Source organism: Bufo gargarizans, chromosome 3 (genome assembly GCF_014858855.1).
Source record: "Bufo gargarizans isolate SCDJY-AF-19 chromosome 3, ASM1485885v1, whole genome shotgun sequence".
Lineage (NCBI taxonomy): Eukaryota > Metazoa > Chordata > Amphibia > Anura > Bufonidae > Bufo > Bufo gargarizans.
The window spans coordinates 476,688,049-476,714,348 of record NC_058082.1 but is presented as its reverse complement, the minus strand read 5'-3'; the positions used below and the strand labels follow the sequence as shown (position 1 = coordinate 476,714,348).

Genomic DNA, 26,300 nt, shown 5'->3' with positions numbered 1-26,300 from the left:
CTGATGCCCTTCATTTACTGGGTCAGTACAATTACAACGATACCCCATATGTATAGTTTTTTTTTTTATGTCTAAATAGTGTAAAAATTAATGTAAACTTTGAAAAAAAATATTTTTTACATCACCATATTCTGACCTCCATAACTTTTTTATACTTATGTCTACTGAGCTGTGTGGGGGCTCATTTTGCGGGACAATCTGTAGTTTTTATTGACTTTTTGATCACATTTTATTACTTTTTTTGTGCAACCTGGGGTTTTTAAAATGAGTTTATGACTGTCAATTGCTCATTTCTTATGTTGGCCTGCCATCTGGCGGCAAAAATAAGAATTGCAGCATAAATACTATAAACCTTGACACCGAGGCTTATAGTATTCACAGCAACTACTGACATCCCCATTGGCAGCAGGGGGTGTCGGTAGGAAGCTTCTTGGTTTTTGCGCATTTAAATGCCGTGGTCTCACTTGATCACGGCATCTTAAGCCTTTAATTACCATGATCAGCATTATTACCGTTCACTGCACGTGTGAGAAGCCGCCATGTTCACACATCTCTCCAGCACGTTTTGATATATGCAAATGAGCCTCTACGAGCAACGGGGGCGTTGCAGTTATACAACTGCCGTACCCTCAGCACTGATAATGCCTGCCTGGCCCTGTCAATCAAAGTGCAGAGGGCGCAGCAATTCCAGAGTGAGCAGAGCCTCTAGGTGTAACGGCAACGCCCCTTGTTGCTCCTAGAGGCCATTTGCATATATTAAAACCAAATTTTTCCCAGCACTGCGGACACATATGAACATGGGACCAACACAGATGCCTTCAGCTGCCAAGTGCACATGTAACAGGTCAGCCAATGTCATAGGTACAAATCTGCTGACAGATGCCCTTTAACAGTTTTACATTTGTGGAGGTTGTCACAGACTCACAATGCATGCAGTCAGGGCCCCGGCTTGTGATTTTCATAGGATAACCTTTTTAATAATTAAGTCACTGGACAAAGCACCGGTCACAATACTATTTTGCATGGTGTTACATAGCTATTCCATCCCATAAGCACTGACTAGCAATACACCACACGAATAATGATATAGTAGTGCGGAGCCACATGGACTTTGTGTGCCTTTGATCTGGCTCCATGTACATGACTGCTGTGTGCATGAGGGCTGATTCGGATGGTGAGTACCGGTGGCTCAACATATAACACAGGCTTGCTTTACCACGGATTATGGTGAATATTATTACATTTTGCAATGTATATATAGAATAATATTGAATGGTTTAGGGTACTTTCACACTAGCGTTATTCTTTTCCAGTATTGACATCCGGTAAAGGGGCTCTATACCGGAAAAAAACGCATCAGTTTTGTCCTAATGCATTCTGAATGGAAAGCAATCTGTTCAGTTTGCATCAGGATGTCTTCCGTTCTGTCCCTTTTACGGTATTTGACTGGTCAAAATACCGCAGCATGCTGCAGTATTTTTTCCGGACAAAATCCCGGAACAATACCACACTTGCCAGATCCGGCATTAATTTCCATAGAGATGTATTAATGCCAGATCCGGTACCATTTTTTTTTCTCCAGTTTTCCAGTCTGCAAATGTGCCGGGACATAGGAGGAGCTATTTTTGCTTTTGATCTATGGAAAAATTTAAATACCGGATCCGTTATTCCGGATGATACCAATCTGGTATTTCACTGGATCCGTCTAATAGATCCGGAAAACAAGGATATCCGCTTGTATACGGTTTGTCGGATCCGGCAGGCAGTTCTGTTGCCGGAACTGCCTGCCGGATTCTAATAACACTAATGTGAAAGTACCCTTAGTTTATTTGTTGTATTATAATAAAGTCCAGTGTAAAGGAATAAAAGATGGCATTGCCAGTAGCATGGTGGTAAGTGTATCTGTAACTCACGACTTACCATAGCCATCAGGGTTGGAGCGAGGTACGTAGAAACTCTGGACGCCGCAGGTCTTGCAGAATCTATGTTGTGCTTTGTTAGTGTTGAAGGTGTAGGTGGTGAGGTTATTTACACCCTGAACATACAAAGGAAACAATGAACATGTAAGGCAAGTTATTGAAATAAAACAATCTGAACGTTTAAAAGGGTCCTCCTCCATTTTATATTAAGACGGTCTGATTAACAAGGCACTAAAGGGGTAGTTAAACATTATTCTTTGTATAATAAGTTATACAATCTTCCAATAAACCTTCTGTATTAGTCCTTACAGATTTCAAGATCTCTGCTTGCGGTCATTCAATAGGAACTTCCATTTTGGAATTTCAGGGTATAAGAGCTGTCCTGACCCGATGATGGACACACAGCCGCACAGCCCATTACAGGACACAACTCTGGAAACAGCACTGTATATCATGTGCTCTCGAAAAAAGTGTAATGGGGTATTCCGGTTAGATTAAGTTTTCCTCTATCCACAGGATAAGCGATAACTGTTAGATCGGTGGGGATCCTCCCGCTGAAGATCAGTTCCTTACGTGTGAGTGGAGTCTCTTCTGCAGCACGTTCCTACTGTTTTCTAGGATACAGTTATGGCTGTTCACTCCACAGCATTTTACAGCACCAGCAGAGTGGATGACATTTTAAATTTGAGGCATATCAATTTATGCTGCGGATTTTGCCCATTGCAGTCCACAGGGTGAAATCCATGGCAAATCCATGCCACTTAAAAGTACGCCCCATGTGGATGAAACCTTAGGCCTCTTTTACACGCCAGTGTATCGCAAACATGTGCTGTCCGTGTTCTCTGTGGACATCCCACGTACCCATTGATTTTAATGTGTTTATTTACACATCAGAAAAAACCACAGGGACATGCAGTACTTTGGCCCGTGATGCGAACCAAACACGGCCATTGAAGTCTATGGGTCAGTGAAAACCACTGACAGAAGACAGACGGCATCCGTGTTCTGTCAGTAATTTGCACCGCTGGTTAGTAGTGCACATGGAATATGGATGACACACAGAAGGCAAAAAACAGAAACACAGATCCTTCACTGACGTCTTTACGGATGAACTACTGACCATCCTGTCATGGATGTCATCGGATGTGAGAGAGGCCTTAAACTTCAGGTAAGAATGGCCAATGTGTTACAAGTGGGGCTACTTATTACAAGCATGTGATCGCATACCACCACCACTACTACTACTACAACCACCACTACTACTACTACCATTACTACTACTATTACTACCACCACTACTACTACTATTACTACTACAACCACCACTACTACTACCATTACTACTACTACTACAACCACCACTACTACTACGACCACTACTAATACCACTACTACTACCACCACTATTACTACCACCACTACTACTACTACAACCACCACTACTACCATTACTACTACTATTACTACCACTACTACTACTACAACCACCACTACTACTACCATTACTACTACTACAACCACCACTACTACTACGACCACTACTAATACCACTACTACTACCACTACTATTACTACCACCACTACTATTACTACCATTACTACTACTACCATTACTACTACAACCACCACTACTACTACGACCACTACTAATACCACTACTACTACCACTACTAATACCACTACTACCATTACTACTACCACCAATACTACTATTACTACTACTATCACTACTACTACCATTACTACTACTACCATTACTACTACTACAACCACCACTACTACTACTACGACCACTACTAATACCACTACTACTACCATTACTACTACTACCACTACTATTACTACCACCACTACTACTATTACTACTACAACCACCACTACTACTACTATTACTACCACCACTACTACTACTATTACAACCACCACTACTACTACTACTACAACCACCACTACTACTACGACCACTACTAATACCACTACTACTACCATTACTACTACCACCACTACTATTACTACTACAACCACCACTACTACTACTATTACTACCACCACTACTACTACTATTACAACCACCACTACTACTACCATTACTACTACTACTACAACCACCACTACTACTACGACCACTACTAATACCACTACTACTACCATTACTACTACTACCACTACTATTACTACTACCACTACTATTACTACTACAACCACCACTACTACTACTACCATTACTACTACTATTACTACCACTACTACTACCATTACTACTACTACTACTACTATTACTACCACCACTACTACTACAACCACCACTACTATTACTACCACCACTACTACTACTATTACAACCACCACTACTACTACTACCATTACTACTACTACGACCACTACTAATACCACTACTACTACTACCATTACTACTACTACCACTACTAATACCACTACTACCACCACCAATACTACTATTACTACTACTATCACTACTACTATTACCACCACTACTAATACCACTACTACTACCATTACTACTACTACTACAACCATCACTACCACTACCATTACTACTACAACTACCACTACTATCACTACCACTACTATTACTACTACTACCACCACTACTACTACAACCACCACTACTAATACCACTACTACTACCATTACTACTACCATTACTACTACTATTACTACTATTACCACTACTATTACTTCTACTACCACTACTACTATTACTTCTACTACTATCACTACCACTATTACTACTAATACTAGTACCACTACTACCACTATTACTACTACCACGCTTTTCTGTTTGTTATAGAGCGGTGTTAAAAGGGCTGTGTATTGCGGCTGTGCCTTAATTCTGGCATAAATTAAACCAATATTTGGGGCATATTTGGAGCATCTCATTTGAGACATATTTATGAGGAAAGGAAGCCAAAAAGTATAATCCATTTCACCTCGCCCATCAATAGGCGTGGCTTAAGATTTGGCACAAATATCTGTTGTAAAGATACATTTCCACTTACCTTCAGTAACTTGAAGCGTGATGCAGGGACAATGAAATGGCGATTCTGCTTCTTTACACAAATGCTGCAGCTAAAACAAAAGTGCAGAATAAATTATAACATATCACACAGTAATACTGCTGCTCGCACATCCTGCATCTTCTTATATGTAAGGTTTAAAGGGGTTATCCAAGATGTAAACAGATCTCCAGACATGGCAGACCTGCAGTGGTGATGATACTCACCTGGTTCCCGCTGCTGGAGTCGATCTGTCAGGTTCCTGGTCCGGCATTTCCGCTCCCCTCCAACATCTGTCGATGGGAATAGACATGACCACCGCAGCGGTGACCTGGTCCCCTTGTGTGACATCACACGTGACATAAGGTGAGCAGGTCACCACTGCAGCCAGTCACAGTCCAAGTGTCCCCCCATCAGCAGATGTTGATACCGGCGCGGAGGGAAGTGGAAATGCGGGTTCGGGAGTCAGACAGATACAATCCAGTTGCGGGGACCAGGTGAGTATCATCACCACTGCGGGTCTGCCACATCTGGAGGCCTGTTTTCATCTCGGATAGCCCCTTTAATAAGTGTAAACTCACTGGAAAATCTGTTATAGCCCAAATACACAGCAATAAATACACAGGCATAGTGTACATTACATAACTCTGCACATTTCACTTTCTATGTCCTTTTGCAGCTGTGTTTAAGGCATCTCAACCAACCAGCCAGCCATTACACTGCTCACTACTGATGAAGGCCAAGAAACCTAAAACAGCTGTCTGCAGATGGATTCCTTTTCCTCTTAAAGGAGTCTCTGACCTGGCTGGTATGGGATTATACACTGTACACTTATTTTTTCCATTATATAAAATGTAAAAAATACATGTACTCGTTTTAGAAATATTTAGTACAGCATTGTTTTTTGTATAAAATATACAAACACGTGCATATTATTTTCATTTAATAAAAAAAAAAAGAAAAAAAAGCCAAATGCTTCAAATGTCCAAATTTACCCAAGAGGAGTACCTTAGGGGCTCAACGCTATCAAAAATAGTCACTTTGTAGGAGTTTCTAATGTTTTGATGCAGTGCAACATCTGTACTGTACCGGCAATAGAAAAATAGGCCCCAAGAATCCACTCATTTCAGGTCTTGTGGTGAGCCCAGCCAGTGGATAAATTACAAAAAAATTCGTCCATTCTCACAGTACAAATATACAGTACAGTAATGATTTGAGAAATGTTTTGTATTAAAATCTTTTTTTTCCCTTCAATATATACATCTTTTTTTAAATACTATAACTCATCTAATAGCACAAAAGAAACCTCTAATGTGTCCTGTTAAAAATAATATCAAATACATGTAGGCTGGCTAATTAAATAGTTATTTGCAGTTAGACAGGCCCATTGCTAAAATGTAAAACTTGCCCAGGTGAAGAAGGCGGGTAAACACTTGTTAAAGACTTACTTGCAGTCAAAGACATGGACGTCAGAAGATGCCCAAACCTCAAAACGAACAGCTCCGCAGTGACATCCTCCGCTGTGCTTCACCAGCCCTTTGTACTCACTGCAGAATGACAGGAATGGTATTGTTCAGCGTTCACATGAACCCTCAGGTTACATTCATCCTGCGGCACATTGATGGAAAGTTTCATCTTTTCAAAAGTTTTCCATTATTAAAGATGGAACAATTTACACCAAATTTTGGAGCACAGTTTCCAAATGAGAAATATCACTGAAGTACAGGGAGTGCAGAATTATTAGGCAAATGAGTATTTTGACCACATCATCCTCTTTATGCATGTTGTCTTACTCCAAGCTGTATAGGCTCGAAAGCCTACTACCAATTAAGCATATTAGGTGATGTGCATCTCTGTAATGAGAAGGGGTGTGGTCTAATGACATCAACACCCTATATCAGGTGTGCATAATTATTAGGCAACTTCCTTTCCTTTGGCAAAATGGGTCAAAAGAAGGACTTGACAGGCTCAGAAAAGTCAAAAATAGTGAGATATCTTGCAGAGGGATGCAGCACTCTTAAAATTGCAAAGCTTCTGAAGCGTGATCATCGAACAATCAAGCGTTTCATTCAAAATAGTCAACAGGGTCGCAAGAAGCGTGTGGAAAAACCAAGGCGCAAAATAACTGCCCATGAACTGAGAAAAGTCAAGCGTGCAGCTGCCAAGATGCCACTTGCCACCAGTTTGGCCATATTTCAGAGCTGCAACATCACTGGAGTGCCCAAAAGCACAAGGTGTGCAATACTCAGAGACATGGCCAAGGTAAGAAAGGCTGAAAGACGACCACCACTGAACAAGACACACAAGCTGAAACGTCAAGACTGGGCCAAGAAATATCTCAAGACTGATTTTTCTAAAGTTTTATGGACTGATGAAATGAGAGTGAGTCTTGATGGGCCAGATGGATGGGCCCGTGGCTGGATTGGTAAAGGGCAGAGAGCTCCAGTCCGACTCAGACGCCAGCAAGGTGGAGGTGGAGTACTGGTTTGGGCTGGTATCATCAAAGATGAGCTTGTGGGGCCTTTTCGGGTTGAGGATGGAGTCAAGCTCAACTCCCAGTCCTACTGCCAGTTTCTGGAAGACACCTTCTTCAAGCAGTGGTACAGGAAGAAGTCTGCATCCTTCAAGAAAAACATGATTTTCATGCAGGACAATGCTCCATCACACGCGTCCAAGTACTCCACAGCGCGGCTGGCAAGAAAGGGTATAAAAGAAGAAAATCTAATGACATGGCCTCCTTGTTCACCTGATCTGAACCCCATTGAGAACCTGTGGTCCATCATCAAATGTGAGATTTCCAAGGAGGGAAAACAGTACACCTCTCTGAACAGTGTCTGGGAGGCTGTGGTTGCTGCTGCACGCAATGTTGATGGTGAACCGATCAAAACACTGACAGAATCCATGGATGGCAGGCTTTTGAGTGTCCTTGCAAAGAAAGGTGGCTATATTGGTCACTGATTTGTTTTTGTTTTGTTTTTGAATGTCAGAAATGTATATTTGTGAATGTTGAGATGTTATATTGGTTTCACTGGTAAAAATAAATAATTGAAATGGGTATATATTTGTTTTTTGTTAAGTTGCCTAATAATTATTCACAGTAATAGTCACCTGCACACACAGATATCCCCCTAAAATAGCTAAAACTAAAAACAAACTAAAAACTACTTCCAAAAATATTCAGCTTTGATATTAATGAGTTTTTTGGGTTCATTGAGAACATGGTTGTTGTTCAATAATAAAATTAATCCTCAAAAATACAACTTGCCTAATAATTCTGCACTCCCTGTAAAGCTAATACCGGGTTCACATCACCCTTTAGTTTTCCACTCTTCTGATCAATCAGAAGTACAGAAAAGAAAAAAAAACAATCCTTTATTTTAAGCATCCATTATGCTCAGTTATGCATATTTTACATCCGTTTTTAACATCTCTGTCTGAGATCTGTTATTTTAGACAGAAAAAAATACTCTGCATAGGAGTCTAAAATAAAGGATCTCAGACAGAATAGCTAAAACAGACGTAAAATGTGCATAACTGGGCAAAACAGATAATATAATAGTAATAATATCATCAGAACGTTAGTTTTTTTTTTTTCTGTTCTTCTGTGAACCCAGCCTAAGTAAATGAAATAAGTAAAATGGATTGAAGGGGCATTTACATTACTAAGGGCTGTTTCACACGAGTGGATGCCGTGTGTGGCATCCGCTCCGTGAATGACAGCCAAGACCCGATGCGGACAGCAGAAGCAGAGAGCATTAACATGACTGATAATGCTCCGTGCCTCTCTGTGATCTCTTTACTACGAAATCACAGTGTCAACTTTATCTCACTGTGATTTCGTAGTAAAGAGATCACAGAGAGGCACGGAGCATTATCAATCATGTTAATGCTCTGTGCTTCTGCTGTCCGCATCGGGTCTTGGCTGTCATTCACGGAGCGGATGTCACGCATGGCATCCACTCGTGTGAAACAGCCCTAATAGTTTTGTGGTCTGCAAATGACAGATCCGCAAAACACAGACACTTTCTCTTCTAAGGCCTCTTGCACACAAACGTGTGCTGCGGACCGTAAATTGCAGTCCGCAATGCACGGGCAACGACCGTGGGCCAGCCGCATGCGAACTGAGGAAAAAAAACAAGCATATAGGCAACGCCTGTCTTTAATTTGCACCTTATTTAATATCTCTTAATAAATCTTTTTGGTTTAAGTCTGACATCTAGTGGGTGTTTTCTTGTAAAGCAGGTTCATATTCACTAAGACTGGTCTAATTAGTATGCAAATGAAAATGTGGCACAAGTGAGCTGAAAGTAGGCACATGACTTCATGAAAGTAGGCAAAATGTGGCACAACTCACCACTCAAAACAGAAGCAGAAATGTACCCCAGTCCTGGAGAAGTTAGACTGTCTTTAAGGCCTCATGCGCACGAACGTATTTTCTTTCCGTGTCCGTTCCGTGTTTTTTTGCGGACCGTATACGGAACCATTCATTTCAATAGGTCCACAAAAAAAAAACGGAAGTCACTCCATGTGCATTCCGTTTCCGTATGTCCGTATTTCCGTTCCGCAAAAAAATCAAACATGTCCTATTATTGTCCGCATTACGGACAAGGATGGTACTGTTCTATTAGGGCCCAGCTGTTCCGTTCCGCAAAATACAAAATGCACACAGATGTCATCCATATTTTTTGCGGATCTGTTTTTTGCGGACCGCAAAATACATACGGTCGTGTGCATGAAGCCTAAATCAGACAAATAACAGCAAAGTAAGGCGCACCTGCATAAATATGTGCAAAAGTTAGAAAATTCTGGATTAGTCTTAAAACTCAAAATAGGTGCAACAGACGCTAATGTCTCCAAAACAGGTGCAAAATCAGTTGGTAAATGAGACAGTTGGAAACAGGCGCAGACACTATAGTAAACGTGCCCCACTGAAGCCCCTATTACACCATCCCATTTTTGGGCTGATTATCAGTAACGAGCGTTCCTAGTATAAATGGCCCATATGGGCTCGTTCACACAAATTTTTTTTGCGTTCCGTATATGGGATGTTTTTTGTGTTTAAGTATACGGTCCATATATGGAACTATTTCATTTCAATGGTTCTGCAAAAAAAAAAAAAAGAAATATACTTTGTATGCAGTTCGCTTCCATATTTCAGTTCCGTTGAAAGATAGAAGATGTCCTATTCATGCCTGCAAATCACGTTCCATGGCTCCATTCAAGTCAATGGGTACGCAAAAAAAACTGAACACATACGGAATGTACTCCGTATGTCTTCCGTATCCATTCCGTTTTTTTGCGGAACCATCTATTGAAAATGTTATGCCCAGCCCAATTTTTTCTATGTAATTACTGTATACTGTATATGCCATACGGAAACACGAAATGAAAAAACGGAACGGAACCGGAAACACTATTAAAAAAGAAAACGGAAAAACGGATCTGGGAAAAACGGCCCGCAAAACACTGAAAAAGACATACGGTTGTGTGAATGAGCCCTATACCTGAGCTACCAATCAGCCAACAAACAAGCAAACTCTTGCTCGTTTGTTGGCTGATTGGTAGCTCAGGTATAGGGCTCATTCACACGACCGTATGTCTTTTCAGAATGAAAGATCCCTGATTGCTGACAGCACATGGGGGAGGAATGATCACAGTAGCAATGGCTCCTCCTCCATATATTATGTATGAGCCAGTGTAACAGGTAGATCCAAACACATATATTAACAATTGAGCAGTGTAATAATAATTTGTGTTCCTGGCTTACAAATACTGATTCTGTACGGGGACGAGCAATAGCAGCAGCCGACACTCATCTTCATACTGTGATCGCTGTATGGAAATGCATGGCTTCACCTGCACATAACGAGCAGCCGACTGTCGGGAAGGAACGCTTCCTTCCCGACAATCGGCTTCTCCTCGCTGCGTCTAAATGCAGCTGTAGCCGTCAGTACAAGGGGATAGACCAGCCAGCAGTGTGCCTGAGAAAGACACATGGAGCAACACTGCTAATGATAATAATCTTTATTTATATGGCACCAACATATTCCGCAGCGCTTTACAGTTCACGGGTTCATGTACAAACAGTCATAAATAACATAGCAACATGTCAATAATTACAACAAGAGGATTGAGGACCCTGCTCGCAAGAGCTTACAATCTATGAGGAGATAGGGGTGACACAAAAGGTAGACGTGCTTGTTTTGTACAATGGTCCAGTCATCTTGGGAGAATAGCGGAGCAGATATAAAGCCGCATGAGCCGGTCAGCAGCCAATATATGAAGTGCTTCTGGGTGCATGGGTGCGGTGGAGAGTTTGGTGGAGGATCAGGTTCAGGAAAGGATAGATGGGCTATATATGGAGAGGAGTTAGATCAGGGGATGTGATAGGCTACCCTAAAAAGATGCGTTTTGAGGGAGCGCTTAAAACTGTGTATATTGTGGTATAACCTAATTTCTTGGGGTAGATCATTCCAGAGAACCGGTGCAGCTCGGGAGAAGTCTTGGAGCCGGGACTGAGAGGTTCGGATTATGGTGAAAGTCAGTCATAAGTCATGGCTGAACGGAGAGCATGGGTAGGGTGGTAGACAGAGATGAGGGAGGAGATGTAGGGGGGTGCAGCACTGTGGAGCAGTAATGGCCTGTTCGCCGCATTCGCCCGCCCACACGTGCAAGCTGACAAGTCCGGCGAAGCACAGATAAGTCCTTACCTGTGCCTGTGCGCGAGCCGGTCTGAAATGAAATGCGGTCTCCGGGAGCAGGCAGTTCCGAGAACAGCCTCCGGGGGCCTTCATCGGGCTGTTCTCAGAACTGCCTGCACCCAGAGACCGCATTTCATTTCAGACCGGCTCGCGTACAGGCACAGGTAAGGACTTGTCAGTTAAGATGGCAGCTCGCACGTGTTCGCAGGCGAACACGGCAAACTGGCCATCACTGCTGTGGAGAGCTTTGTGGGTGAGGACAAGCGGTTTAAATTGGATTCTACAGTGTATGGGCAACCAGTGCAATGTCTGGCGGAGGCATCGGAGTAGAGGTTAGACCTATAAGTAAACCATGCAATAGGTATCAAGCAATAATAAAAAAAATAATAATACAACCAAATTTTGTAGCTCCTTCACTAGTTTCTGTCTCTTCATTTCTCAAATCAGCAAGGGTCCCTGAGGTTGTTATGGTATATTCAGGAATACACCATGTCACTCCAAGATGTTCAGTCGCCTGAAAAAACGGCATCTAGTACTTTAAGCATTTTCTGCTTGTGGGTGTGTGGTTTTTCCCTCAGGTCTACTCCAAAACCTATCCAAAAAAAGTGTCCTAATGATTAACTTAGTTCATGAAGCTTGTATTTTAATTTGCTCGCACCAGTTTATACCGCGTCATACTGGGTTACACTGAGCACAGGGACTGATATAGGATGGGACAGCGCTAGGATTGTAAGGGTGTGTTTGCATAATCTAAAGCAGGGGCGCTCAACCTGCGGCCCTCCAGCTGTTGCAAAACTACGACTCCCAACATGTCCTGATAGCTGTAGGCTGTCCAGGCATGCTGGGAATCGTAGTTTTGCAACAGCTGGAGGGCCGCAGGTTGGGCATCCCTGATCTAAAGAAAGAGCTTCAACAAACTGCAGTAAGGCCCCTTTCACACGGGTGTTGCGGATTGGGGCCGGATGCGTTCAAGGAAAATGGTGCGATTTTGGCACTAAAACAAGTCAGTTTTCACTGCGATTGCATTCCATGTTTGCTTTTTTCCGCGCAGGTGCAAAACATTGTAATGTGTTTTGCACGCGCATGAGAAAAATCGGCATGTTTGGTACCCAGACCCGAACCCAGACTTCTTCACAGAAGTTCGGGTTTGGGTTAGGTGTTGTGTAGATTTTATTATTTTCCCTTATAACATGGTAGTAAAATAGGGCTGAAGGGGTTAAAAAAAAGAAAAAATAATTTAACTCACCTTAATCCACTTGATCGCGCAGCCCGGATTCTCTTCTGTCTTCTTCTTTGAGGAATAGGACCTTTTGATGACGTCACTGCGCGCATCACATGGTCCATCACATGATCTTTTACCATGGTGATGGATCATGTGACGGACGCAGATGAGCGCAGTGATGTCATCAAAGGTCCTTTTCCTGTGCACAGCAAAGAAGAAGACAGAAGAGAAGCCGGCTGCGCGATCAAGTGGATTAAGGTGAGTTAAAAAAATATATTTTTTTTTTTAACCCCTCCAGCCCTATTGTACTATGCATTCTGTATTAAGAATGCTATTATTTTCCCTTATAACCATGTTATAAGGGAAAATAATAATGATCGGGTCCCCATCCCGATCGTCTCCTAGCAACCATGTGTGAAAATCGCACCGCATCTGCACTTGCTTGCAGATGCTTGAGATTTCCACACAGCCCCATTCACTTCTATGGGGCCTGCGTTGTGTGAAAAACGCAGAATATAGAACATGCTGCGATTTTCACGCAACGCACAAGTGATGCGTGAAAATCACTGCTCGTGTGCACAGCCCCATAGAAATGAATGGGTCCGGATTTAGTGCGGGTGCAATGCGTTCACGTCACACATTGCACCCACACGGAATATTCGCTCGTGTGAAAAGGGGCCTAAGGGCCCGTTCACATGATGTTTTTTGGCACTGGTTTTCATGTGTTTTCCGCGCCAATAAACACCTCTAAAAAGCCTTCAATGGGAGGCAGACCTTTTTCATGCTCTGTCTTAGAGCAGAATCTGCGCTGATTCTCCCATTAAAATGAATTGTAAGTTAAAAAATATGGAAGCTGAAAAAACAGCACCAAAAACCACATTAAAACTGCACAGAAAATGAACGCAGATTTCGCATTGATTTAAAAATCCGTCATGTGAATGGGGGCCTAAGGACATGGTCACAAGGTCAGGCTTCCTGATGCAGTTTTGGAAGACAAAAACTGGATCATAATAGGAGAGAAAGTATTAAAAAAAAGATACGATGTCTTTTCTTTTTTTTATTCACTCCTGGTTTTGGCTTCCAAAACTGCATCAGGAAACCTGACCATGTGGCTGTACCTTAAGGCCTCTTTCACATGAGCAAGTTTTCCGTATGAGTGCAATGTGTGAATTGAACGCATATGACCCGCACTGAATCCTGACCCATTCATTCCTTTGGGTCTGTGTACATGAGCGTTGATTTTCACGCATCATCTCTGTGTTACGTGAAAATTGCAGCATGTTCTATATTCTGCGTTTTTCATGCAGCCCTGACCCCATAGACGTGAATGGGGCTTCCATGAAAAAGGCAATGTGTCCGGATGTAATCCAGATGTAATGAGGATGCAATGCGTTTTGTACTGATGGTTGCTAGGAGATGTTGTTTGTAATTCTTCAGTTCACGCACATGAAAAATGCATCAAAACTAATTGTATCCGCGTAAAAAAAAAAACTGAACGCACTCGAAAGCAGCAGAAGAAAATAATCCAGCTTCTAAGATGGCAGTAGTAATACGTGATAATCTTTATTTCATGGGTGCAGAACCAGACGATCCGAAACGCGTAGATGTACATGTTGGATTTTATTCTGCACCCATGAAATAAAGATTATCACGTATTACTACTGCCATCTTAGAAGCTGGATTATTTTCTTCTGCTGCTTTCGTCCACGCTTGGTTCCTTTCGTTTTTCCGGGTGTTCCATTGGTGGTGATTCAGGTGAGCTTCGCCACAATTTCCTGTGTCCTACTGATCGCACTCGCACGCAAAACAATTTTTTTATAAACAGATCTGGACACAATCCGTATCGTTCAGGTGAAAGGGACCTAAGGGTCCTTACACAAATTTCCACAGGTGTTTAAAAAAAGCCAGAAAAAGCATATGCAGTTTTTTTTTTTTTTAACACCGGTGTTTTTGCTATGTTTTGTGCCAGAGAAACAAAAAAACACCAGTAGCAAAAAAAAAAATATATTGTGTGCAGTGTATCTCCTATTTCCCATAGCTTTTCTGCTAACATTTGGAGCTGGGGCTTATTCCACAAAAAAAATGCTGCAAAAAAACTGCCAGCAGAAAGCTATGCTCATGGTGCAAAAGTCGGCACCATTCCAGGCACCAGCTGCAGCGAATGAGGTCTGATTCAATTATTTACTCTCCCCTGGTCACAAATTCCTAAACTATGCACCAATTAAAAAGATACTGTAAGGCCCCAGAGAAGAGGGACAGATTACCGCCATCTGGTAACCTTATACACCGGGCATGTGTGTCAGCCCCCCCTACAACCCTGCTACCCTGAAGCTGTAGGGAAATCTGAAGATGCGCCAAACTAGTGCAATGTAATAGCAGATAAACACAAGAAAATGAGTAAAGAAACAAAATATGTTCAGGAAAGACTACTTGTCATCGAGGTCCGGCCAGCATTCCTCACGTTAAGGCCTCTTGCACACGAACGTATTTTCTTTCCGTGTCCGTTCCGTTTTTTTTTGCGGACCATATACAGAACCATTGGTTTTAATGGGTGTGCAAAAAAAACGGAAGGTACTCCGTGTGAATTCCGTTTCCGTATCGCAAAAGAATAGAACATGTCCTATTATTGTTCGCATTACGGACAAGGATAGTACTGTTCTATTAGGGGCCAGCTGTTCCATTCCGGAAAATACGGAATGCATACGGACGTCATCCGAATTTTTTGCGGATCTGTTTTTTTGCGGACCGCAAAATACATACGGTCGTGTGCAAGAGGCCTAAGTCTTGCAAATCTTGGTCGCCGCCTTGGTTGTAAGGTCTGGTGCTCTGCTCGGCCGTTCTGTGCATTGCGCAATTTGTGGTCCCCAATGCACGGGCAACATCCTCGCGGATTCCACAGAAGGATCCAGACCCATTCAACTTGAATGGGTCTGTGACTGTCCGCACCGGAAAAAAAATGAACATGTTCTATTTTTTTTTTCAGTACGGAGAGAAGCCCCACGGAAGCATCCGTGATGCGGTGCAAAAGCGGCCGGCCCGTATATATTGCAGACCCGCAACACTGTGTGCTGTCCGCATCTTTTGTGGCCCCAATGAAATAATGGGTCCACAGACTGAAAATACGGTTATGCGCATGGGGCTTTAATCAGAGAATATCCATACCATGGTTTTGTTTCATACAGTTCTCTTCGTGTGCAAATGCTCGTTAAATCATTCTTTTTTTTCTTTTTTTTTTTTAGAACTCGACATTGTGCCGCCCCTCTGTTATACCTCCTAGAAATGTATGAATCTGACATTTACTGTATTTGCCACGGGATCCATTGCAGAAATCTGAGGCTGACCAATGGACTCTTGCCCTGAATTTGTAGTTTATCATGCTGCATATCTGACAAGCTTCCCATTTGTACCACGCCGCAGTTTTTTAAATTGCACGCGGTGAGATGATATAAATTACAGAGAGGATTTCCATTTTAAAAAAAAGGGAGGCAGATCTTAGCAGCTTTTATATGCAAGAATCCTTACAGAAAAAAAGCCATGTGAACAAACCCTGTGAAATGACATGTAGCAGATCTATTGCAGAAAGTTCTGCTAATGTTGTTAAAGAAAATGGAGAAATCCATGAGCTTAAAGGGCTTCTGTCAGCCCACTAAACCCTTTTTTTTCCCCCGTTAATATTAATCCCTACACTGCAAGCTCCCTGTACATATGCTAAATATTCATTTTCGTTCAGTAGATATTGTTAAAAATCAAGTTTTATAATATGTAAATTACCTTGCTACCAGCAAGTAGGGCGGCTACTTGCTGGTAGCAGCCGCATCCTCCTCTCATCATGACGCCCCCTCCGCCGTTTGATTGACAGGGCCAGGGAACGGGTTCGTTCTCTGCTGGCCCTGTTCGAATTCAAAATATCGCGCCTGCGCCGTACCTTTCTTTAATCGGCGCAGGCGCACTGAGAGGCGGCCGCTCTGCCGGCCGCTCCATCCTCAATGCGCCTGCGCCGATGACGTCACATCTACACCCGGCGCAGGCGCATTGAAGATGGAGCGGCCGGGAGAGAGGCCGCCTCTCAGTGCGCCTGCGCCGATTAAAGAAAGGTACGGCGCAGGCGCGATATTTTGAATTCGAACAGGGCCAGCAGAGAACGAACCCGTTCCCTGGCCCTGTCAATCAAACGGCGGAGGGGGCGTCATGATGAGAGGAGGATGCGGCTGCTACCAGCAAGTAGCCGCCCTACTTGCTGGTAGCAAGGTAATTTACATATTATAAAACTTGATTTTTAACAATATCTACTGAACGAAAATGAATATTTAGCATATGTAAAGGGAGCTTGCAGTGTAGGGATTAATATTAATGAAAAAAAAAAAAAAAAGGGTTTAGTGGGCTGACAGAAGCCCTTTAAGGGGGTTGCGCCACTAATATAAATGTATCCCCCCCCCCAACAGATATCACTGTTATATAATGTTTCCCAAATACCACCATTTATCAAAACTGCCTCTTAGGCCTTAGGGTCCGCAATACACGGGGCACACTTGAATAGGTCCGGAGATGCGGAACAGAAGCACGGAACGGAATCCTACGGAAGCACTACGGAGTGCTTTTGTGGGGCTCAGTTCCGCAAAAAGATAGAACTTGTACTATCTTTTTGCTGGACAGACGGATCGCGGACCGTCCGCATGCGGCATCACCACGGTTGGTGCCCGTGCATTGCGGACTGCAATTTGCGAACCACAGCACAGACATGGCCAGCACGCTTTCATGTGCAAGAGGCCTTATTATAAAGTTATCGACCTACCATTGCACCCTGGGGCAAATCAGTTTTAAATTCCGTTGCTGTGGGTTACGTCCTGTAGTAGAGCCTTGTAATACAGGACGCTGATTTGCCCATTGAAGTCCATAGGTAAGGGTAAAATACACTGGTGATTCAGAAGGGTATCTAGAGAGTATTTGGTGTCATTTGTACTGCCATAAACACGCTGGTCCAGAGCATGCTGTGTTTTGAAAAAAATGCAGTGTAAAAAGAAAATATGCTGCAAAAAATGCCACAAAAAAGCTGTAAATAGCAGCAAAAAAAATGTATGTGTGAAAGCACCCTAAATAAGGGTCCATTCACACGTCCGTATAAAGGGTCCGGGTCTGTTCCGCAACGTTGCGAAAGGAATTCAGACCCATTCACTCTCTATGGGGCCGGAAGAGATGCGGACAGCACACATTCACTTGAATGGGTCCGCAATCACGGAGATGCGGAACGGAAGCACGGAGCGGAACCCCATGAAAGCACTACGGAGTGCTTCTGTGGTGTTTCTGTCCGTGCCTCCGCACTGCAAAAAAAATAGAACTTTTTTTGCGTTGCGGACGGATCATAGACCCATTCGGCCGCCGCAATGGGTCTATGATGCACGGGATGGACCCACAACGGCCGTGTGCAAGAGGCCTTACTCTGTGTGCATTCCATTTCCGTACGTCCGTTCCACAAAAAACTGAACATGTCCTATCATTTTTTGCGTGTTTTGCAGACTGCACAATACATACGGTTGCGTGCATGAGCCATTAAACCGTACGGGATAGTCTGGCTTCCCTCTTTACATAGGACAATGCTTTTTAGGCACATAAAAGATGGATGAACCGTAAATAAGAGCATTTACATGCAGCAATAATCAGCCAGGAACTGGTCTGTGTACCTAACCCTCTCCATAGACATAAAGATGGAGACCTCTGAACCCTGCCCTAAACATACGTACGCCCTCCATACATATCCAGGCTCAGCCGAGCATGCATGTGTCCTGAAGGCCTCTGGCAGCTGAAATTCAACTGCCTTATCTCCCCCAAAATCTGCAATCAGGGGAGAAGGGAGACCCCCATACATATTAATGATGGGTTGATCTGGCAGGTTCAGTCGACAATAATCTAAAGGGGTATTCCAGTTACGTCAAATAATCCCCTCTCAACAACTGGATTGGTGGGTGTCCAACCGCTGGGTCCCCCACTGGTCACAAGAATGGGGAGGGACCCCCAAAATGAATGGCGTGACAGGCCAAGCATGCACTCTGTGGCTTCATTCATCTCTATGGGATGTGTGCATACTCAACCTGCCGCTCCATTCATTTTGGAAGTCACGACAATGTACAGGACCCCCGTTCTCTTGATCGATGGGGGTGCCAGCGTATGGACTTTCCTCCCTCCTGTGGACAGGATAGCCTGGTGTAACTGGAATACCCCTTCCATCTCTTCTACCAGCCTCGGAGATTAGGTAACATCACTTTGTATATTTCGTTTCTTGGTCCTGTAATTCTATAGCTATCCAGAAAGCAGATGGATCTCCGATAATGAAGACCCTCTCAGGGTAGAACCTCATCAGCTGAATGAGCTGCTCTCCCCAAAATTACTAATTCACATTTTTTGTTGAGGTTTTAGACGTAACTTCACTCAAACTGCTGTGATTTTCCGAAATACGACAACAAAGGTATGGAGAAACTCCCCCTGCCTATACGGCATACCCCACCACAACCACTCCGAAGGAAAAATGGCGCTGTTACCCCTAGCAACCAATCAACTGGTGGAGGCCACTGCTGGTGTGGTAAGTCTGACGTTCACTACGAATAGTTGGTAAGTGGCCACTGGACATACTGAAGCCCGTTAGGATGGGATTCTCAAAGTCACATTCTGGGGGTCATTTATCAAGGGACTTATGTTAGTCATAAAAATAGTTGCAAGTCCCCTTTTCAACCGTCCATTTGACAATATTAAGTTGCCCGGCCAGTGTCGAAATGTTTTTAGCTGGGCGGGATGGGGGCTGTGCTGGGACTCCGACCCCAGCAAATTTACTAAGGCTATTTGCGGCAGTGTGATCCGGCAAGCAGTTCCGTCGTCCGAACTGCCCGCCGGATCCGCGGATCTGGATGTGACTGAAAGCATTTCTGAGACGCATCAGGATCCGGATCCGTCTTTTAACAAATGCATTGCAAGAAAGGATCCATCTCTCCGCTTGTCATGCGGACAGATGGATCCGTCTTGTATCTTTTTTCACATTTTTACCGCATCCGGCATTCCGGTATTTTGAATGCCGGATCAGGCACTAATACATTCCTATGGGGAAAAATGCCGGATTCGGCAAATCTACCGTTTTTTATTGCCGGAGATAAAACCGTAGCATGCTACGGTTTTATCTATACCCAGATCAGTCAAAATGACTGAACTGAAGACATCCTGATGCATCCTGAATGGATTGCTCTCCGTTCAGAATACATGGGGATATGCCTGATCAGTTCTTTTCCGATATAGAGCCCCTGTGACGGAACTCAGCACCGGAAAAGAAAAACCGATAGTGTATAAGTACCCTAACATGTACGCCTGGCAAAAAATTACGCCAGCCTGGGGCTACCGCAGTTTTTTTACAAAGCACAGTGACGGCCTTAGATTAGCGTAATTTTTTATTAGCGTAATTTATGACGAGGCGCACGCCTCGTCATAAATTAGGTTAATCCTCTAGCAGAGCAAGGAGAAACAAAGACCGGCATGAAAACGGCGGTCTTTGTACGTGTGCCCCTCTGCCTTCATATTATTAAGTCCCTATTCACACAACTGTTTTATTGGTCCACATCCGTTCCGCATTTTTTGCGGACTGGATGAGGACCCATTTATTTCAGACAGCGGACTGTGTGCTGCCCGGATCCGTATGTCTGTTCCACAGTCCTACAAAAAAATCTGTCCATTTCTTGTTGGTTTTGCGTTAATAGGTATTGTCACAAATACAACAGGTCCGCAAAGAAAAACGGATGCAACACGGACATCACCGGTATTTGATGCAAACCGCCCTTACTGATCTGGGAAAGCCTGAACCTGACGGACCTGTGTCTTTTTTTTTTCAACCTGGGTAATGTACCGTAGGGAATCTGTCATGTAGAATACAATATGCGATCAGGGCTGCCAACCCGAATTTTTCTTTTTTCTGGACAACTTATCCCAAAATCCAACACTTTTTACGGACAAATTGGAAAACCATAATTATGAGAAAGACTATAAGTCATACCTGTCTATAGCTCAATGTACTGATGAGAACCTGCATTACTGGGAGCTAAAATTATGAGAATTACCACCAAAATATCCTAGTCAAGAATCACCAGCCTCAAAAAAATAACAGACAGGTCTATTTTTTTTTCACGGACGCAGGAAAAAAAGTCACCTATTTTTAAGGACTGTCCAGAAATTTCTGGACAGTTGGCAACCCTGTATTCTTTTGCCTAAAGGACAGATTGTCTTACCATAATACATCATAATATACATAATCACACTGACTACTGCATGTCACACCGTGACCGTCCATCCAAGGAACCTATGGAGATATCTATGCCGTTATGCCCCTATTTACGAGGACACAGCTTTGTCTTCAGACATCACGCTGCCATTTTGTGCTGTGAGCTCCAATATCACATCCATTAGAGATGTAGACATTCAATGACACCTAGCTTCAAATGTCACAACAACATACAATAAATGTCACAGTGCATCTATGGAGATGGATGGATGTCTATGCTCTTGGATCAGCTCCCAGTGATCTGATATGGAGCGATGGTCGCTGTCGGTCAAAGACACCCCAGAGCCCCCAACCAAGAAGAAAGAGACCCTGGTCTGGTCTGCTGCCACATGGCCACCTCTACTGCTACACAGGGCTGCTGGTCACCATGGCCAGTCTTCTGCCGGCAATAACATCCAGGAGGACCATAAGCTCCTACTGGGGGTGGGAGTCCAGGTGCCTCCAGATGACCACCTGGACACCACCTGTACAGAGACCTACTGACATTGTGCCTTATTGACACTACAAGAACACGGGGATGCCCTGGGGGGCAGGTGGCAGCCACAGACCTCACAAAGCCATATTCCCAGTAAGTTGGCATGGCTGCCCCCGGATACTTACAAGGAGTCCAGCAGAAGTTTGGCCGCATCTTCATTGCTGAGACTTTGCTGTTGGACGAAGCTGAGCCACCGCTCCTTCTGCGCCCCCAGGTCGAGCAGGGAGCAGCGCTCCTCGTCCTCCTTGGTGTCCTCCTCCACCTGTTTCTTGATGGCAGCCTTTTTGGCTTTGCTCTTCTTGGAGCCCCCCACGACCTGCACTGCGGGTTTAGGCGACTCCACCAGAGCCCCTGCCGCCGCCGCCGTCCTGGTGTGCCGCTCCGTGCTGGTGGCGACGCGTTTCGGCCACGATTTTTTCGCCTTCACCATCTTGGTTGTCCTTTGTCGTTGTTCCCCCGGGGGATATTGTCGCACGGTGCGGACGGGTTACGGGACCTTTGCTCAGGTCCTGGTCGCAGATACGCGCCTGTCTGAAGTCCTCGCACAGGACGAAGGTGAAGCGGCTCTTTTTTTCGCTTTGTTTGGTTGATTCGATTCCCCTTCTTTCTTTCTTTTTTATTCGCTGGCTTCGCTGAACATCCAGCAGGGGGCAGTAGAGGGCACCGTACGGAAAGCACTCAGCCCTCCCTGCCATGTTGATTGTACACGAAGGCGAGTAGGCTGGGCACTGGGAGTACCACAGTATTGTGTATGCCCGGGCACATGTATAGCTCCTGGCATGTGTATAATCTGACACATGGGTACTGGCAGTGCCATGTATAATCTGATGCATGGGTAATGCCAGTGCCATGTATAATCTGATGCATGGGTAATGCCAGTGCCATGTATAATCTGACGCATGGGTAATGCCAGTGCCATGTATAATCTGACACATGGATACTGGCAGTGCCATGTATAATATAACACATGGGTACTGGTAGTGCCATGTATAATCTGACGCATGGGTAATGCCAGTGCCATGTATAATCTGACACATGGATACTGGCAGTGCCATGTACAGGGTCGGACTGGCCCACAGGGGTACAGGGGAATCCCCCGGTGGGCCCCTAGTCTCCAACCCCCTGCACAAATGGCACATAACACAGTAGACTTACTGCACTACATACATATATATATATTCAATGTACAGCACCTCAACCAGCCTATGTTCATATAAAAAACTAAATGTTAGATTATTTATTATATTTGAATGTATCTGTACGGTGGGCCCCCAAAATATTTTTTACTGGTGGGCCCTAGGTACCCCAGTCCGACACTGGCCATGTATAATTTGATGCATGGGTAATGTCAGTGCCATGTATAATCTGACGCATGGGTAATGCCAGTGCCATGTATAATCTGACGCATGGGTACTGGCAGTGCTATATAATCCTCCTTTTACTTTAAGATAGTATAGGCCCCCCAGAGCGTTTAGCATGGGGGCACATACACCTTTAGGCAGGGGTGGGATTAAATTTTTTTACAACAGGTTCCCCACTCAACTACGGACACGCGGCATCATGACACATGTTTACATATACATACACCAAATATATGCAACACACATAAATACACCATATATACACTACACACACATACCACCCAACTTTTAAAAAGCTTAAAGGAAACCTGTCACCAGGATTTTGCGCATAGAGCTGGACATGGGCTGCTAGATGGCCGCTAGCACATCTGCAGTACCCAGTCCCCATAGCTCTCTGCGCTTTTATTGTGTTAAAAAAACGTTTTGATTGATATGCAAATGACCTGATATGAGTCCTGTAGCCAGAGATGAGTCAAGCGGAAAGGAGCCAGCACCGCCCCGCGTCCTCCGAATCTCCTCCTTGCTGGCTGACGTCACAGAGCTGGAGCGCCGAAATCTCGCGATGCGCGAGCTAGCGCATGCGCAGTGTCGGCATCGTGTTCATTTCCTGCACTGGCATCAGCACAGTGAACGAACAACGCATGCGCTAGCTCGCACATCGCGATATTTCGGCGCTCGAGCTCTGTGATGTCAGCCAGCAAGGAGGAGATTCGGAGGACGCGGGGCGGTGCTGGGCTCCTTTCCGCTTGACTCATCTCTGGCTACAGGACTCATATCCGGTCATTTGCATATCAATCAAAACGTTTTTTAACACAATAAAAGCACACAGAGCTATGGGACCTGGGTACTGCAGATGTGCTAGTGGCCATCTAGCAGCCCATGTCCCCAGCTCTATGCGCAAAATCCTGGTGACAGGTTTCCTTTAAGGAGCTAAACTATGGAATGGAAGCGCTCATCTCCAGCTGCCGCTATAATTTTAACAACCGGATCTGGAGAACCTGAAGGAACTGGTTGAATCCCATGCCTGCCTTTAGGGTTTTGTAGGTTCTGTGTATTTTTCTGTCTCTCTCCCCCCCCCACCCCCCCCCCTTTTTCTCTTCATTTTATAATTACAGAAATATTACCTCAGGTGAATTTTACACAAGAGAAGATGACAAGGTTAATCTGGTTTGAAGCGGTTCTATCCAGAGAGTCAAGGTCCCTGCTGATTGGCTGCTTTCCGTTGCTGGGGGGGAAATCCAAGTAGCTGATTTGTTGTGGCTGAATTGCGGGAATTCCGACCCCTTTATATTGCTTCACCTAACTGAACTGGGGTGCCAGTTTGAAGAGGACCTGATCTGCGCTGGACCTGCGTCTGACCGGCGACATGGAAGAGCTCCTGCTTCAGCTGATTTTGAAAGCGGAGGCCGCCGGCGGAGAAGAATGGCTGAGGAGCTGCCTGGACCAAGCGCCGTCGAGGAGGGAAGAGCCAGAGGAAGAGAGCCCTGGAGCGCCGGACGTGACCCCTGAAGATGCGGCTGTCTGTCAGCGGACGTGGGAGGAGTTGGCTCCTCCTTGCAAAAGAGCTAGGAAGCGTAGGAGCGCCTATACTCCTCCTCCTGAGAAGGGGGGGGGGGGCGGCGCAGCAGCTTGGACAGCGCATCGCCTGTATTTTGCCACTTTTCTATACCCGGACAAAAGTCTATACCCGGAAGTGATGTAGCTGCACCAGAAGTCACGCGCAAGCGCATTCAGCTAAAGTATGTTAATCTGGCAGAACGTTCCTGCATTTTCCCAGCCCTCCATTTCTTTACTATCCATCTCTTTCTTTACTATCCATCTTTTTCTTTACCATCCATTTCTTTCTTTACTATCAATGGCGGCATAGAATTAGTTTTAGCAAATGCTGAGCGCACAAATTAATGTAGATTATGGGCTTGCGGCGTTCTGCCAGATTACTATACTTTAGCCGAATGCGCTTGCGCAGCACACACACCCCCTCCTCCAGCTGATTCCAACGCGTCCACGTGACTTCAGGTGCAGCTACATCACTTCCGGGTATAGATACCCTTTTGTCCAGGTATAGAAAAGTGGCAGAACACTGGTGTTCTGCCGAAAGTCTATAGCGGAAGTGACGTGGTGCGCTGCGCAAGCGCACAAGCGCACTTCCACAAATCCTCAGAATCATTGTCTTAAAGTAACAGTCACCCGCAGTAAAATACAGCATCTACATTAATTTGTACGCTCGCCGCGCATCGGGCTTGGCCTCGCTGCGCTCGGCATTTAGTAAAGCTAACTCTATGCCGCCATTGATAGTAAAGAAGCAAATGGATGGTAAAGAAAGAGACTATCCATCTCTTTCATTACCATCCATTTCCTTCTTTACTATCAATGGCGGCATAGAGTTAGTTTTACTAACTGCCGAGCGCAGCGAGGCCGAGCCCGATGCGTGGCGAGCCCGCGAGGGTACAAATTAATGTAGATTAATGTAGCTGTATTTTAATGGAGATGACTGTCACTTTAAGAAATCTATACCCTTAAGTCTGCGCACGCGCGGTGTGCGAACTACTGCAGTGGAGGTTGCAGGAATGCTTCGTTTAAGTACGCTTGCGCAGCGCACCACGTCACTTCCGCTATAGACTTTCGGCAAGCTATAGAGATTTGGCAGAACACCGGCAACGAGAGGAAGGAAGTCGCGGCATCGGTCCTCCAGGTTGGAGGACTCCGAAGTACAGAGCAGCCAGGCTGGAAAAGAGCAGGGAGAGAACGTCATCAGGATATGTCGGCTATTGGGCGGAGCTGTGGAGCGCAGTGCTTCATATCCAGAGGAGGCAGTACAGGGTGTGAGCGGAGGGGGACCATCAGGGAGCCAGGCTTTGTTCGGGCAGCTTGTTGAGGGGCTCCCTCCATAATAGGGTAGAGCCACCTCCAAGCAGCCAAAGAAGAAGGAAGACAACCTCTGGAGCGGTCCAGAAGGAGCATATGGATGGTGAGAGTCTCCATGTCTGAGTCCACGCTGTTGTCTGGGCTGGTTAAGCCGTTAGCAGAGGTTGCTAACAGGCAGGTGCCCCACACAGCGTCTGACGTTTGGAGTAATAGTAAAAAGCAGGTTGCGTCTAGTAATGCTGCAGTTAATTCTTTGCCGGTTTTGGAGAATAGTGTTGGAGTTAATGAGATGTGTGTTAAAGAGGACCTTTCACCAGAATAAAACTTCTAAACTAACTATACAGGCATGTAGAGCCGCTCCCAGGGACCCCCCTGCACTTACTGTTATACCTGGGCGCCGCTCCGTTCTCCCGTTATTGCCTCCGGTAT

The 26,300-nt window shown here is 44.7% G+C and overlaps 1 protein-coding gene across 1 annotated transcript in view; it reads right to left on the bottom strand.

The window, feature by feature from the left end:
- The window catches only part of CENPV (centromere protein V), a 36,405-nt gene extending 14,108 nt beyond the window's left edge, over window positions 1-22,297 (bottom strand). The window contains exons 1-4 of the mRNA XM_044286786.1: window positions 21,771-22,297; window positions 6,385-6,483; window positions 4,940-5,009; window positions 1,921-2,035 (exon numbers count right to left, since the gene is read on the bottom strand). Coding sequence (XP_044142721.1) covers window positions 1,921-2,035; window positions 4,940-5,009; window positions 6,385-6,483; window positions 21,771-22,075 — 589 coding nt within the window. The 5' untranslated portion in view covers window positions 22,076-22,297. The remainder of the gene's footprint in view (window positions 1-1,920; window positions 2,036-4,939; window positions 5,010-6,384; window positions 6,484-21,770) is intronic.
- Window positions 22,298-26,300: the final 4,003 nt, after the last annotated feature.